Source organism: Muntiacus reevesi, chromosome 17 (assembly GCF_963930625.1).
Source record: "Muntiacus reevesi chromosome 17, mMunRee1.1, whole genome shotgun sequence".
In the NCBI taxonomy this organism is placed as follows: domain Eukaryota; kingdom Metazoa; phylum Chordata; class Mammalia; order Artiodactyla; family Cervidae; genus Muntiacus; species Muntiacus reevesi.
In genome coordinates, this window is record NC_089265.1 from 43,479,070 (window position 1) to 43,495,685 (window position 16,616).

A 16,616-nucleotide genomic window follows, 5' to 3' on the forward strand; every position below is an offset into this window, starting at 1 on the left:
TCAAAGGCTTTAGTGTAGTCAGTGAAGCAGAAGTAGATGTTTTTCTGGAATTCACTTCTTTTTTGTTTGATCCAGCAGATATTGGCAATTTGATCTCTGGTTCTTTTGCCTTTTCTAAATCGAGATTTTACATCTGAAAGTTCTTGGTTCACAAATACTGTTGAAGCCTAGCTTGAAGGATTTTGAGCATTACCTTGCTAGCATATGAAATGAGTGCAGCTATGTGGTAGTTTGAACATTCTTTGGAGTTGCCCTTCATTGGGATTGGAATGAAAACTGACCTTTTCCAGTGCTGGGGCCACTGCTGAATTTTCCAAATTTGCTGGCATATTGAGTGCAGCACTTTAACTGCATCATCTTTTAGAATTTGAAATGACTCAGCTGGAATTCCATCACCGTACTAGCCTGTTCTTAGTAACATTTCCAAAAGCCTACTTGACTTCACACGCCAGTATGTCTGGCTCTGTCTATGTGAGTGACCACAGTGTCATGGTTATCTGTGTCGCTGAGACCTTTTGTTCTTCTGTGTTTTCTTGTCACCTCTTCTTAATGTCTTCTGCTTCTGTTAGGTCCATACCATTTCTGTCCTTTATTGTGCTCATCTTTGCATGAAATGTTCCCTTGGTGTATCTATAATTTTCTTGAAGAGGACTCTAGGCTTTCCCATTCTATTGTTATCTTCTATTTCTTTGCATTGATCACTGAGGAAGGCTTTCTTATCTCTCTTTGCTATTTTCTTTGGAACTCTGCATTCATATGGGTATATCTTTCCTTTTCTCCTTTACTTTTTGCTTCTCTTCTTTTCTCAACTATTTGTAAGGTCTCCTCAGACAACCGTTTTGCCTTTTTCATTTCTTTATCTTGGGGATGGTTTTGATCACTGCCTCCTGTACAGTATTACAAATATATGTCTGTAGTTCTTCAGGCACTTTGTCTATCAGATCTAATCCCTTGAATCCATTCGTCACCTCCAGTGTGTAATCATAAGGGATTTGATGTAGGTCATACCTGAATGGCCTAGTCGTTTTCCCTACTTTCTTCAACTTAAGTCTGAATTTTGCAATAAGGAGCTCATGATCTGAGCCACAGTCGAGCTCCCAGTCTTGTTTTTGCTGACTGTATAGAACTTCTCCATCTTTGGTTGCAAAGAATGTAATGACCATCTGGTGATGTCCACGTGTATCATCATCTCTTGTGTTGTTGGAAGGGGGTGTTTGCTATGACCAGTGGATTCTCTTGGCAAAACTCTAACCTTTGCCTTGCTTCATTTTGTACTCTTAATGCCAATCTTTCCTGTTACTACAGGTATCTCTCTCTTTTTTAAAAAATTTAATTTAGTTAATTGGAGGCTAATTACTTTACAATATTGTAATGGTTTTTGCCATACATTGACTCCAGGTATCTCTTGACTTCCTGCTTTTGCATTCCAGTCCCCTATGATGAAAAGGACCTTTGTTTTCTTTTGGTGTTACTACTATAAGCTTTTGTATGTCTTCGTAAAACCATTCAGCTTTTTTGGCATTAGTGGCTGGGACATAGGCTTGGTTACTGTGATGTTGAATGGTTTGCCTTGTAAACGAGCAGAGAGAGATGATTCTGTCGTTTTTGAGATGGCACCCAAGTACTGCATTTCAGGTAGAGGAATCTGTAAATGCTAAGACCCCAGAGTGGTACCTAGTGTCACTGGGTTGCGTTAAATAGAAGTAAAAGATAAGTTCTGAAAATATAAGGGAGCCAACTCATTAGACTTTGTAGAGCATTGTAAGGAATTTGCATTTGTTTTGAATAAGCTGTGAAGCAATCAGAATTTGAGCAGAGAGGTGACATGATTTAATAGCTTAAATTTTAATCAGATCATTTAGGTTGCTCTGTGAAAAATAGGCTGTAAGAAAACAGGCAAAAGCAAGGAAATCAATGAAGCTTCTAATTAATTCTAAGAGAAAGTAAAGTAGTCCGAAATTTGCTCACAAATTAAATACAGAATATGAAAGAGAGAGGGGCATCGAAGAGGAAGTGTACCAATATAGGTATCTGGCATCCTCAAGAGTGAAGTTTCCCTTAACTGAGATAATGAAACCTGCATCTGGAGGTTTAGGGTAAGATCAGAAGGTCATTTTGGAGTAAGCCATATTTAATCGAATTAAGATGCCACCTTTGTAAAATGCAACTTCCAGTTAAACTATGAAACAGTTTGAAACGTGTGAGCTAGTTTCAGAAATGTTAAGATGGAAAAGCACAGCAACAAAAACAAATGCTTTTAGGGTCAGTAAAATACAGAGTTAAGGTTGAGATGCTTATATAGACATTCAGGTAGAAATGTTGCCAAGGTCTGTGATGAGCTAAATCTCATTCAGTTTTGTGTCTTCATTTTACTTAGGTTGAAATGTTGAATGGGCAGTTAGTTCCCGCCCCGCCCCGCCTCACCCCCCCCCCCCCCCCCCCCGCCCCATTAGAGAAGTCTGGGCCAAAGATAATACACATGGGGAGTTGTTGGTAGGGTGGTTGAAATCTCCAAGGGAGAAGATGCAGATGTAGGAAGGAAGCCTCTAAGAACTAGATTCTGTTGTACTGCTGCATTTAGAGGCTGAACATGGGGAAAGGAGACTGGGAGGAATGCTAGTGAGTGAGAAGAATGCAGTACCTGGAAAGCACTCAAGGAGTCCAATGGTGTCGACCTGTCCAATGCTGCTGACAGATGGAACAAAATAAAGAAAAAGAACTTTCATCAGATTTAGTTCATTGTAGGCCTTGGCAGGGTTTGGGGGAGGTGGTGTTTTATTTATTCCTATTGTATGTTCAGGAAAGGCCTGTTGGGAAGTGAGAACTGAATGAGAACCATAAGAACTGGGAGTAGAGTATTCCACGCAGGTGGAATAGTTTGTGCCGAGGATCTCAGGCAAAATTAAATTTGTTGTTGCTGAGAAACAGAAAAACGATAGGGTGGCTGGAGTGAAATGAGATGCTTGTTGTAGGACTTTGAAAGATATGATTTACTTGTTTGGGGGAATTCCTTGTTGTTCCTGATTTCATGTTCTTTTAATTAGAACTAGCAAATGAATCTTATCAGCATGTATTGAATTGATCATATTATTTTAATTGGAAATTCAGTTAATTTCCTAATGTTCACTCTATTTTACATTCTTAGAATAAATTCAACATAGTCATAGTTTTTGCATTGGTAGACTTGCTTCTCTAACGTCTGTATTTTGCTTGTGAAATATTAGTTGATTGGGTGTTTGATTAAAGTTACTGATAAAATCATCTGGGCCTATTGATTTAATTAATGATAATGAATTATTTCAGAGAAGGCAATGGCAACTAACTCCAGTACTCTTGCCTGGAAAATCCCATGGACAGAGGAGCCTGGTAGGCTGCAGTCCATGGGGTCGCTAAGAGTCGGACATGACTGAGTGACTTCACTTTCACTTTTCACTTTCACGCATTGGAGAAGGAAATGGCAACCCACTCCAGTGTTCTTGCCTGAAGAACCCCAGGGACGGGGAGCCTTGTGGGCTGCCGTCTATGGGGTCGCACAGAGTCGGACACGACTGAAGCAACTTAGCAGTGGCAGCAGTGAATTATTTAGTGTTTCTATTCTTTTTTTTTTTTTTTTTTTTAATAGTGTTTCTATTCTTGAGTCATCATGGTAATTTATAGTTTTCTAAAAAATATTTTCATCTTAGCTTTTAATTTTATTTGGCTGAATAATATGTTCCTTTGTAACTTTATTATGTTTGTATTATGTCTTCTCATATATAAAAAATATTATCTAAGTATATTCTGTAGTTGTTTTCCCCTCTTTCATTCATTTTTTTTCATGGCTTGGAAAAAATTGATTTGTCAGTTTTATTCGTCTTTTTTTAATGAGTTTAACTTTTTGCATTGTTGTTTCTGTCTTACATCACGGTTTTATATTTCATTCATGTTTACTCTTCTCTTTACTAATTCTTCTTTAAACTTTTGATTTCTTTTGTTCTTCTCATTTCCTGAAATGGATATTGTACTCATTTTCAGTCTTGTTTTTTCCCTAGTGTAAATAGTGAAGGGTAAAAATCTGCCTATCAGTACTGCTTTACTTCCATCTCCCAAATTTTGGTATAGTATTTTTCTACTTTTCAGTTGTGAATGTTTTCTTCGTTTTTGAGCTCAAATTAAAAGCTGTTTCAAATTCTAATGCAGTGATCTTCCTGTTTTATTTTAGTATTGATCTTCACTTTGATGGTAATGTGGTAAAAAATAGATAAGGTAGGTGATCTTTATGTTCCCAATCTTTGGAAATTTTAAAAGGCTTACATACTGAGCTCTTGTAATTGTTACCTATTTGGTTGAAAGAATGAGTATTCTGCTGTTGTGTGTGCACTGTTCTTTATTTAGTACAAGGTTATTAGTTATTTTTACTATTACTGAGAAAAGCGTTACACCATCCCTTTCTTTATGTAGATTTGTTAATTACCTTTGTTCTGCTTATCTTTCCTTTATATATTTATAGGACAGTATTGAACTCTTTATTGTTATATACTGAATTCTTCATCTTTTGAGACTTTCTGCCTTAAAATCTGTTTAATTTGCCATTAATGAATATAGTTAGCAGCTTTCTCTTTAAATATTTTCCTTTTTTTTTCATTTATTTCATTTTTAAAATATCTTTTGTATCCCATTTAAGCAAGGATAGCTGAGTAGAGTTTTTCATTTTGTTTGTTGGCTAGGACTTCTAATGCTATCAGAGATAAGAGTGGGCATCCTTGTCTTGTTTCAGATGTTAACAAGAAGACTTTCAGCTTTTTGCTTTTGAGTGTTATACTGGGTGTGGGTTTGTCATAAATGGCTTTTATTATGTTGAGATATGGTCCCTCTGGGCTTCCCAGGTGATTCGGATGATAATGAATTTGTTTGCGGTGCCGTAGACCTGGGTTGACCCTTAGGTCCGAAAGGCCCACTGGAGAAGGCAGTGGCAACCCACTCCAGTATTCTTGCTTGGAGAATTCCATGGACAGGGGAGCCTAGTGGGCGACAGTCCATGGAGTTGCAGAGTTGGACATGACTGAGCAACTAACGCAAATGTTCCCTCTATACCACTTTGGTAAGAGTTTTATCATGAATCGATATTGAAGTTTGTCAAATGCTTTTTCCACATCTATTGAGATGATAATGTGGTTTTTGTCTTTTGTTAATGTGGCATATCACATTGATTGGTTTGCATATATCGACCCCTTCTTGTGACCCTAGGATGAATCCAGCTTGGTCGTAGTGTATGATTTTTTATTTTATGTGTTGTTGTATTTGGTTTATTAATACTTTGTTGAGAATTTTTGCATCTATATTCATCAAAGATACAGGCTTTTAGTTTTCCTTTTTGGTGGTGCCTTTGTCTGGCTTTGGTATCACGGTGATGGTGGCTTCATCGAATGTTTTTAGGAGTATTCCTTTCTCTTCATTCTTATGGAAAAGTTTGAGAAGGATGGGTTTAAGTTCTTCTTTGTATGTTTGGTAGAATTAACCCGTGAAGCCATCAGGTCCTGCACTTGTGTTTGTAGGGGGTGTCTTTCTTCTATTTATTTACAGATTCTATTTCACTTCTAATGATTGTTCAAATTATCAATTTCTTTTAGATTGAATTTTGGTGGACTGTATGTTTCTGAAAACTTATCCCTTTTTTCAGGGTTGTTGAATTTATTGGCATATAATTGTTCATAGTATTCTCTTACAGTGTTTTGTATTTCTGTGGTATCAGTTGAGACTTCTTTTTTGTTTCTTACTTTATTTACTTGGGTTCTCTATCCTTTCTTGGTGAGTGTGGCCAATGGCTTGTCAATTTTGTTTACTCTTTTCTATTTCCTTTTTGATTTCCTCATTCCCTCATAACTCAGTTGGTAAAGAATCCACCTGCAATGGTGGAGACCCTGGTTCAATTCCTGGGTTGGGAAGATCCTCTGGAGAAGGGATAGGCTACCCTGGGCTTCCCTTGTGGCTCAGCTGGTAAAGAATCCACCTGCAATGTGGGAGACCTGGGTTCGATCCCTGGGTTGGGAAGATTCCCTGGAGAGGGGAAAGGCTACCCACTCCAGTATTCTGGCCTGGAGAATTCCATGGACCATGTAGTCTGTGGGGTTGAAAGAGTCTGACAGGACTGAGCAACTTTCACTTTGATCCATTGGTTTTTTAGTAACATTTTGTTTAATCTCCATGTAATTTTTTTTTCTCATTTCTTTTCCTGTGGTTAATTTCTAGTTTCATGCCTTTGTGGTTAGAGAAGATCCTTGAAATAATTTCTGTACTCTTAAATCTGTTGCGGCTAATTTTGTGCCCTAGTATGTGGTCATTCCTAACCAGTCCATCCTAAAGGAAATCAGTCCTGGGTGTTCATTGGAAGGACTGATGTTGAAGCTGAAACTCCAATACTTTGGCCACCTGATGCGAACTGACTCATTTGAAAAGACCCTGATGTTGGGAAAGATTGAAGGCAGGAGGAGAAGGGGATGACAGAAGATGAGATGATGAGATGGTTAGATGGCATTACCGACTCAATGGTCATGAGTTTGGGTAAACTCCAGGAGTTGTTGATGGACAGGGAAGCCTGGCGTGCTGCAGTTCATGGGGTCGCAAAGAGTCCAGCACGACTGAGCAACTGAACTGAGCTGAAAGAATGTTTCATGTGCAGTTGAAAAGAATGTGTATCCTGGGTTTTTTTGCATGCAGTGTCCTGAAAATATCACTTGAATCTGTTTTATTGCATCATATGAGATCTCTGTTGCCTTGTTGGTTTTCTTTCTAGAGGATGTATCCCCTGATGTGAACGAGGTAATAAAGTCTCTTCCTGTTGTATCCCTATCAGCTTCTACCTTTGTGTCGTGTTAGTATTTGTCTTATATATCTGGGTGCTCCTATATTGGGTGTGTATATGTTAACGAGTGTAAAATCCTCTTCTTGTATTGATCCTTTTATCATCATATGGTGTCCTTTTTAACCTTTTTTTATGGCCTTTGTTAAAGTCTATTTTGTTTGATATGAGTATTGTGACTCCTGCCTTCTTGTCATTTCTGTTTGCATGAAATACTGTTTTCCATCCCCTCACTTTCAGTCTGTGTGTCCTTTGTCCTAACGTGGAAGGCTCTTTTTTTCTTTTATCCTATCTTTTAACACTGTCTTTTGATTGGAGTATTCAGTCCACTGTCATTTAAGGTAGTTGTTGATATATAAGTATTTACTGCCATTTTAAACCTTGTTTTCCAGTTGACTATATTTCTTCTTTTTTTCCTGTCTCTGGTTTGATGAAAATTTTATGCTTACGTTCTCTTTTTGGTTTTTGTGGATTTTTGTATGTTTTTAATTTGTCGTTGCTCTCTTTTTCAAGTATGTTAACTCTTTCCTATATCTGCTTGCTTTAATAGTCACATAGGTGAACATTCTTAGGAAAAAAGTATCTACATTCTCTTAGTCTTCTTTCACACATTTTATTTTATATCTTTTTTATATCTTCATGTTTATCCTTTTGCTATTCATTATGTTTATCATTGCTTTCACAAATAGGTTGGTTTTTTTTTTTATCTGTATGTACGCTGGCTTAAGTGGTTTCCTTTTCCATTGTGATTTCCTCCTACCTATATCTATTTACTTCTTTTCTATTTAGAGAAGATGTTTCAATATTTTTTTTAGGATAGGTTTAGTATTGCTGTATTCTTTTAGTTTTTGCTTGTCTGAGAAATTTTTTTATCTCTACTCCTATTCTAAATGGTTATCTTACTGGTTAGAGTATTCTAGGTTGCAGAGTTTTCCCTTTTGAGACTTTGGATATATTTTGCTACTTCTTTCTGGGCTGTAACATTTCTGTAGAGAAATCAGCTGATAGTCTTATGGGAGTTCCCTTGTCATTAACTCTTTGTTTTTCTCTTGCCGCCTTAATCATCTCTTTAACTTTTGCCATTTTTAAAATAATATGTCTTGGTGTAGGTCTGTTTGGGTTCATCTTATTTAGAACCCTGTGTGTTTCCTGTATCTGGGTATCTGTTTCCACCTTTAAGTTTGGGAAGTTTTTAGCCATAGTTTCTTCAAATAAATTTTCAATCCTCTTTTCTCTTTCTTCTCCTTTTGGAATCCCTGTTATGTGTAGATTGGCATACTTTATATTGTTCCATAGGTCTCATATTGCTTTTTTTTTTTTTTTTAGCTGTTGGCTGTTTCGAGCAGATTGTTTCCATTATTCTTTCTTCTTGATCACTTATTCTCTCTTCAGCATTATTCATTCTTGTTTTGCATTGCCTGTAGTTTAGCCTTTGTCTCAGCAAATGAATTTTCTAATTTTTCTTGACTCTTCCTTAGAGTTTTTAGTTCCTTTTTACAATAGTTTGCATTTCTGTTGGTTCAGTTCAGTTCAGTCACTCAGTCATGTTCGACTCTTTGTGACCCCATGGACTATAGCATGACAGGCTTCCCTGTCTATCACCAACTCCCGAAGTTTACTCAAACTCATGTCCATTGAGTCAGTGATGTCATCCAACCATCTCATCCTCTGTCGTCCTTCTCTTCCTGCCTTCAATCTTCCCAGCATCAGGGTCTTTTCCAGTGAGTCAGTTCTTCACATAAGGTGGCCAAAGTATTGAAGTTTCAGATTCAGCATCAGTCCTTCCAATACTCAAACTCATGTCCATTGAGTCAATGATGTCATCCAACCATCTCACCCTCTGTCGTCCTTCTCTTCCTGCCTTCAATCTTCCCAGCATCAGGGTCTTTTCCAGTGAGTCAGTTCTTCACATCAGGTGGCCAAAGTATTGAAGTTTCAGATTCAGCATCAGTCCTTCCAGTACTCAAACTCATGTCCATTGAGTCAATGATGTCATCCAACCGTCTCATCCTCTGTCGTCCTTCTCTTCCTGCCTTCAATCTTCCCAGCATCAGGGTCTTTTCCAGTGAGTCAGTTCTTCACATCAGGTGGCCAGAGTATTGAAGTTTCAGCTTCAGCGTCAGTCCTTCCAGTGAGTATTCAGGACTGATTTCCTTTAGGATGGACTGGTCAGATCTCCTTGCTGTCCAAGGGACTCTCAAGAGTCTTCTCCAATACCACAATTCAAAAGCATCAATTCTTTGGCACTCAGGTTTCTTTGTAGTCCAGCTTTCACATCCAGTACATGACCACTGTAAAAACCATAGCCTTGGCTGGATGGACCTTTGTTGGCAAAGCAATATTTCTTCTTTTTAACATGCTGTTTAGATTGGGCATAGTTTTCCTTCCAAGCAGCAAGCATCTTTTAATTTCATGGCTGCAGTCACCATTTGCAGTGATTTTGGAGCCCCCCAAAATAAAGTCTGTCACTGTTCCCATTGTTTCCCCATCTATTTGCCATGAAGTGGTGGGACCAGATTCCACAATTTTAGTTTTTTGAATGTTGAGTTTTAAGCCAACTTTTTCACTCTGCTCTCTTGCAGGGCTATTAATATGTGGGAGCATCCTTGCATAGCTTGTATGGGTTTAATTTTTTTTGGTGTGAGGGCTGCTTTTGGTTTGGATGCTTATCATATCTTTCCTTAGTGTGTACTGGATATTGGTAGGCAGTGTGCAGGTGTGCTGCCCACACATGCTCTCAGGAAGTGGGGGCCACGACCAGCCACCTCTCACAGGATCCTGAGCAACAGCAGCCCATGCCCATCTCTAGAGTCCAAGATGATAGTGGTAGCTCATGCCCATCTCTGAAACCCGTGTAGGCAGTGCTCTGCTGCCTAAGAGCATGAACTCAGAGAAGGAAGTTTTTTTGATGGTCCTGCCACCAACAGTGGTGCCTTGCCTCTCTATCAGCCCCAGGCTTCTTCCCATACTCGCTCTGTTGTGGTGCACCACACCCTACCCACCTCAGGTCGTCCCTACACGGCCAACCCCGGTCCTCTCCTGCGGTCTAACCTCCAAAGCCCAAGCCTCGCTCCACCTGGCCCAGCAGATGAGTGTCTCAGGCTGGGATCTGCCAGGTGGCACCTACTGTCTGAAGGTGTCTTTCCACTTTGCCCTTGCAAGCCAGTTGCTGCACCCACTCTGAGGCTCCAAAGCTACCCCTTTGTCCCAGTTGATCTCACCACCAAAGAGGGAACTTCACAATGTGCAGAAATCTTTACTCTTTCACAGCTTGCTCTCAGGGACTCAGGTTCCATCCCAGTTCCTCTCGCTCTCTCTTTTTCCTTTCTTCTTTTGTCCTGCTTAGTTACATGAAGATTTTCTTGCCCTTTAGAAAGTCTGAAGTCTTCTTCCAATGTTCAGTAGATGTTCTATGTAAATAATTCTGCATGTAGATGTATTTTTGATGTATTTATCAGAGAAGGTGGTCCCCATGTCCTACTCCTCTGCCTCCTTGATCAGATCCCTGGGATGGTTTCTGTTAGACTCTCTACCTTGGAGAACTCTGGACTTTGTCCTCAACACCCCTCTCTCGGGATCATAAAAATAAATACACCAGGTTACCTGGTAAATGCCCTCAGAATGAAAGGCAATTTCATTTTTCCACTGATGGTTTCCCATCTGCACTGGTATTTTGGCCAGAATTCCTTACTTTCACGCTAACCTATAAATACATTTATAAAGATATTTTACTAATTTTTTTTTAGTAGTTATTCAGTAAGAGAATCAGAAAATACTTTGTTAGTTATGCTCCTGGAAATGAAAGTTTAAAATACCTTGTTGAACATCCTAAAATCTTACTGTTTGGAGTATTCTGATTGCAGTATAATCTAGATAATATATACAATACTTACATTGTCATTTTGCCATTGGATACCAATAAGTTATCTTTATGCCACAGGCTGCTGATTGCCAGCGAAGAAGGTGGATGAATAGGTAGGAGGTTCGGTGCAGTAGTGCTTCTAAAAGCGAAAAATAAATACCCTTCTTTCAGATGAATTTTCTTTTGTTCAGTGTTCCTTTATAGTCATGTGATACAGTTTCTTCTGAATTCAGAGTGGTGGAGTATAAGATGAGGAATTCATGGGCCACCTCTATGCATTTCCAATTGATACCTGGAAATACATACACAGTAGTTGGTTTTCATTTGTACATTTTCCAAGTAGAGAGAGTTTCAAGGTTGAACTCTTTATGCTTTCATATATCAACCCAGTTTGAATTGTAGTGAGCACATGTGACTGGAGAATAGCATAATGATTAAAGGATAAATAACTCCAGATATGTGAATCCTCAGGCAATGTTTGGGAGTTAATATCAGTGTGTTGTAATTTTATTTTAGCAGTTTAAATGATTTCAGAAGTTGAAAGAAGTAACTTATTTGTGGTCAGTTATTTATTACCACTAATAAAATGCCAGGCTTTCCTTCTTTGGAGGGGCTATAATGTTAAAAGGAATAAAAATTGTAATAATAGTCATATGTGGAAACCTTTGGTGCAAGAGAATTTTAGAAATTTCTAAAATTACGTATTTTGAATATAAAGATTTCTAATTTTTAAATAGGTTCAGGACTTCTGGAAATCTTGTAATCACTCGTGAGATTGATGTGGCAAAAAATCAGTCCTTTTGGTTCATCAACAAAAGATCTACATCCCAAAAAATAGTAGAAGAGCAAGTTGCAGCCTTAAATATTCAAGTGGGCAATCTTTGCCAGTTTCTACCTCAGGTATGAGAGAATTAAATACTTTTTGAGAGCTATTGTTACTATTTAAAATGAGCATAGTGGTCTTAATACTTAACAGTTCTTTGTATTGTAAAAGGTAGCATCTCATCTCTTATAGTAAAATCTTACTACTTTTTAGTAATTGGAAATACTCAGTTAATAAATCTATCGAAGTATTATAAAGGAAATAAAGGTATTATTTATCAGTATACAAAGTAGCTTGAATAGTTCTGTGCTCCAATTTATAGGCTCTTAAAATTGTGTTAATAAACAACTTTTTAATCAGTGTATTTGTATAAAATACTTTATAATACCAAGACTGTTAAATCTATGTGTATGCCTCTAGAAACATTTTATATTTTTAAATCTGTTCAAAAAAAAATAAAACATCTTGATACTCCATGTAGAATATTAAAGTCAAATATCTTTTAGACTTGCCTTTGGATGTTATTCTAGTGACTGAATTAGTTTTTTTCTTCAGAAACAGTGGTGGTTTGATTACTGTGTCTAAGTTAAGTAAAAGTTAAAATTTGAAAGCATTTATCAGCTGATTTGATAATTTCATTCCGATTGACATGTGGTAATGATCATTTCAATCCAGGGCAGTATTTTTTATTTCCAAACTGTGTTAAATGTATATAAAAGTTTCAACCTGGAAATACTGACATTGAAATTTTTTTAAAGTTCTCAAAAAGATGGTAGTTTATACCCTAAGTTTATTATTTTAAAGAATAATATATCAAAGGATAGGATTTAGGATTCATATCTCAAAGGTTTTTTTTTCTTTTGAATCAGTTTCTTCTTGACAAGTATCATTGAGTGAAAAATGTTTTGAAGATTTTTGTAAATGATAATATTAGTTGATATTTAAGTTTTGTCTCTAGGATAAAGTTGGAGAATTTGCTAAACTCAGTAAAATTGAACTCCTTGAAGCTACTGAGAAGTCAATTGGTCCTCCAGAAATGCACAAATACCACTGTGAACTCAAAAATTTCAGGGAGAAAGAGAAACAACTAGAGGTAATTTACAGTCAACTCATTTTATTGTCTTTCAATGGCCAGTAAATAATAGTTCATTGAGTGAATTCATATATTTGTGATTTTTTTTCAGCAAGGATTTTCAGTAATTAAATTAGGTTACTAAAAAGTATGAATGGCTTTGATATAAAGTTTTGACTATCATGTCATCAAATATATATTATTAATTGAATTTCTAAAAAGCCAATTTATAGTATTACAAAGTACTTTTTTCTCTCAGGAAGTTTCGATGTTATCCTTTTATTCATTCTGTGTTTACTAAACAACTGTGATATGTCAGGTGCTGTATAGGGTTTTGGGTAATACAGCATATATACAGCACTCTGTTGAGCCTGTTCTTATATTGTATTCAGTTGTGAGGATAGACTTTGTAAAAAAAAAAAAAAAAACTGTACATTTAGTTGCAGTGTTTGATTTTTATTTTCACCTTTAATATATAAATTTAAATGTCCTTTTATAGTATATCACATTAAAAGATATTTATTTAATGAATCATTTTCCATAATTCAACAGCTAAAATTAATTCAGTACGTTTTTGTAATGAGAAATCTAGTAAATAAATGCTTTCTTTTAAACTGTAATTGGCACTTCCCAGGGGGCTCATTAGTAAGGAATCTGCCTGCAGTGCAGGAGGTGCAGGTTTGATCCCTGGTTTGGAAAGAGACCCTGGAGGAGGGCAGGGTAACCCACCCCAGTGTTCTTCCCTGGAAAACCCTGTGGACAGAGGAGACTGCTGGGCTGCAGTCCATGGGATTGCAGAGAGTTGTACACAGCTGAAGTGACTGAGCACACACAAACTGTAACTACCTGGACTTGATAATGTGATTTGTTCTGATCTAATGCTATTGTTGTTGTTATACTTATTCAGAGTGAATGACCAAAGAAGTTGTAATTATTTTAATCCTACTTTAGATACCCCTGTCAGTCCTTTTTATTTTTCCCCACATCAAATCATCTAATACTCCCCTCTGAAACACTGTAACTACCTACCAACTTCTGAAAGAAAACACGCACATATTCTTCTAGATTCTGAGTACATTTTACATGTTTGTTAGTTCACAAGATAAAGGCGAGATTTTAGCTTTCCTTTATCTCATTTCTAAGTCCTTCAGTCATGGGTATTCATAACATACTACTACTAATATCACTTTTCTCTATGTCATGTAACAGCTTTTGAGCTTTCACCTGTAGTAAGTTGAGTAGCTCCTACCAGTGAGATAAATGGGGCAGATATCTCTCTTCTCTAGAGTCAAGAAGAGTCCAAGCTTAGAGATGTGGCAGGGCTTCCTCTGGGTCCCATAATTGATAAATAGTAGAGCTTAGACCAGAACTCAGGTGTGCACTTTAGTTTTACACAGTTCTTAAGAACTCCTATTGTGAAATTTTGCTAGCACTATACATTTTTCATTATAAAAAGATTTGACCTTTTGTCTTTCTTTGATTAAGCTAATTGTTAAATGAATATTTATTTTAGACCTCATGCAAAGAGAAAACTGAATATCTAGAGAAAATGATTCAGAGGAATGAAAGATATAAACAAGATGTGGACAGGTTCTATGAACGTAAGCGACATTTAGATTTGATTGAGATGCTTGAAGCAAAAAGGCCGTGGGTGGTAAGTCTGAGTTACTAAAGTAAAATAGTGATTCTTTAAGTGTCAGGAAAATTATAAAGGAGACAGTAAATACTTAAATTAGGTGCTGTTGTTCATTTTTGCTTTGTATATCGTGCATAGTAATATTTATCTGTCTCTGTGTTATTTTGTAACTGTGCTATGTTATTGTTATTGCATAACAGGTAACAGTTGATTTTAGTCTTTGTCCTTAATTCTTCCAGAATTGAGTCAACAGATAGTTTTGTTTTATAAAATATTAGTAGAATTGAGTCAACAGATAGTTTTGTTTTATAAAATATTAATGAGCTAAAAATATGTACATGTGTAAAAATGAAATGTCCTCAGGTCACTGAAAATTTACTTGGAGTGTTGCTACTGATATCAGCTTCAGCTACAGACAGAGCTGAAGGATATTAACTGTAATCTACTCATTATGGTTCATAAGTTTACTGAGTTTACTGTTTTAATCACTGTAATGTATATGATTTGGAACCACAGTTTGGTCAAAAATTCATTTCCCTCAATACATTATTTTTCAGTGGGTGGAACAAAAATAAGAAAGTTTAATAATATTTTTAATGTCAGGATGGAAATAATTATTAGATTGGAAAAATATATGGCTGTATTTGTGACCTTATTCAGCCTGTCCCACCTGTTTCACCGTATCCTTTTCCGTAATTCCATTTTTCTTAAACTTTTTCTTTCTTTTTCAGCTCAATTTCATAATGTTTTTCCTGTGTTTATTATTATTCTGACACCTGTTTTATCTTTGTACTCTGAAGCCTTTTGATTTCTCCCTTTAAAGATTGAGTTTAATGATTTTTCAGTGTTTCCTTTTTTGATTTCCTATAATGTTTATTGTTGTTCAGTTGCTTAGTTGTGTTTGACTGTGGTCCCATGGACTGCAGCATGCCAGGCTTCCCTGTCCATGACTGTCTCCCAGAGTTTGCTCAAGCTCATCTCCGTTGAATCAGTAATGCCATTCCACCATCTCATCCTCTGTTGTCCCCTTCTACTGTCTTTAATCTTTCACAGCATCCAGGTCTTTTCCAGTGAGTTGACTCTTTGCCTCAGCTGGCCAGAGTATTGAAGATTCAGCATTAGTCCTTCCAATGAAAATTCAGGGTTGATCTCCTTGAGGATTGACTGGTTTGATCTCCTTGATGTCTCAAGGACTCTCAAGAGTCTTCTCCAGCACCACAGTTTGAAAGCATCAGTTCTTTGGCACATAGACTTCTTTAAGTCCAACTCTCACATCCATATGCCTAGTAGAAAAACCATAGCAATGAATTTATGAACCTTTGTTGGCAAAGTGATGTGTCTGCTTTTTAATACGCTTTCTAGGTTTGTCATAGGAGCAAGCATCTTTTAATTTCATGGCTTCAGTCACTGTCCACAGTGATTTTGGAGTCCAATAAAATAAACTCTGTCACTGTTTCCATTTTGACACCATCTATTTGCCATGAAGACCAGATGACATGATCTTAGTTTTCTGAATGGTGAGTTTTAAGACAGCTTTATCACTTTCCTCTTTTACCTTCATCAAGGGGCTTTTTAGTTCCTCTTCGCTTTCTGCCATAAGGGTGGTGTCATCTTTGTATCCGAGGTTATTGATATTTCTCCTGGCAGTCTTGATTCCAGCTTGTGCTTCATCCAGCCCAACATTTCACATGATGTACTCTGCATATAAGTTAAATAAGCAAGGTGACAATATACAACTTTGATGTATTCCTTTCCCAATTTGGAACCAGTCTGTTGTCCATGTCCAGTTCTAACTGTTGCTTCTTGACCTGCATACAGATTTCTCAGTGGTCTGGTATTCCCTTCTCTTTCAGAGTTTTGCAGTTTGTTGTGATCCACAGTCAAAGGCTTTAGCATAGTCAATGAAGCAGAAATAGATGTCTTTCTGAAATTCCCTTGCTTTTCCTGTGATCCAGCAGATGTTGGCAATTTGATGTTGGTTCTTCTGCCTTTTCTAAATCCAGCTTGTACATCTGGAAGTTCTCAGTTCACATATTGTTGAAGCCTAGCTTGGAGGATTTTGATCATTACCTTGCTAGCATGTGAAATGAGTGCAATTGTGCGGTAGTTTGAACGTTCTTTGGCATTGTCCTTCTTAGGGATTGGAATGAAAACTGAGCTTTTCCAGTCCTGTGGCCACTGCTGAGTTTTCCAAATTTGCTGGCATATTGAGTGCAGCACTTTAACTGCATCATCTTTTAGGATTTGAAATAGCTCAGTGAAATTGCATCACTTCCACTAGCTTTGTTCCTAGTAATGCTTCCTAAGGCCCATTTGATTTCACACTCACAAGATGTCTGGCCCTAGGTGAGTGATCACATTGTCTTGGTTGTCTGGGTCATTAAG

At 37.1% G+C, this 16,616-nt stretch overlaps 1 protein-coding gene across 2 annotated transcripts in view; it reads left to right on the plus strand.

Annotated features, from left to right (window-relative positions):
- SMC5 (structural maintenance of chromosomes 5) overlaps positions 1 to 16,616 on the plus strand; it is a 104,595-nt gene that overhangs the window by 30,115 nt on the left and 57,864 nt on the right. For both annotated transcript variants that reach the window (XM_065907930.1, XM_065907929.1), the window contains exons 4-6: positions 11,438 to 11,600; positions 12,482 to 12,616; positions 14,109 to 14,249. In XM_065907930.1, the coding sequence (XP_065764002.1) occupies positions 11,438 to 11,600; positions 12,482 to 12,616; positions 14,109 to 14,249 (439 nt within the window). The remainder of the gene's footprint in view (positions 1 to 11,437; positions 11,601 to 12,481; positions 12,617 to 14,108; positions 14,250 to 16,616) is intronic.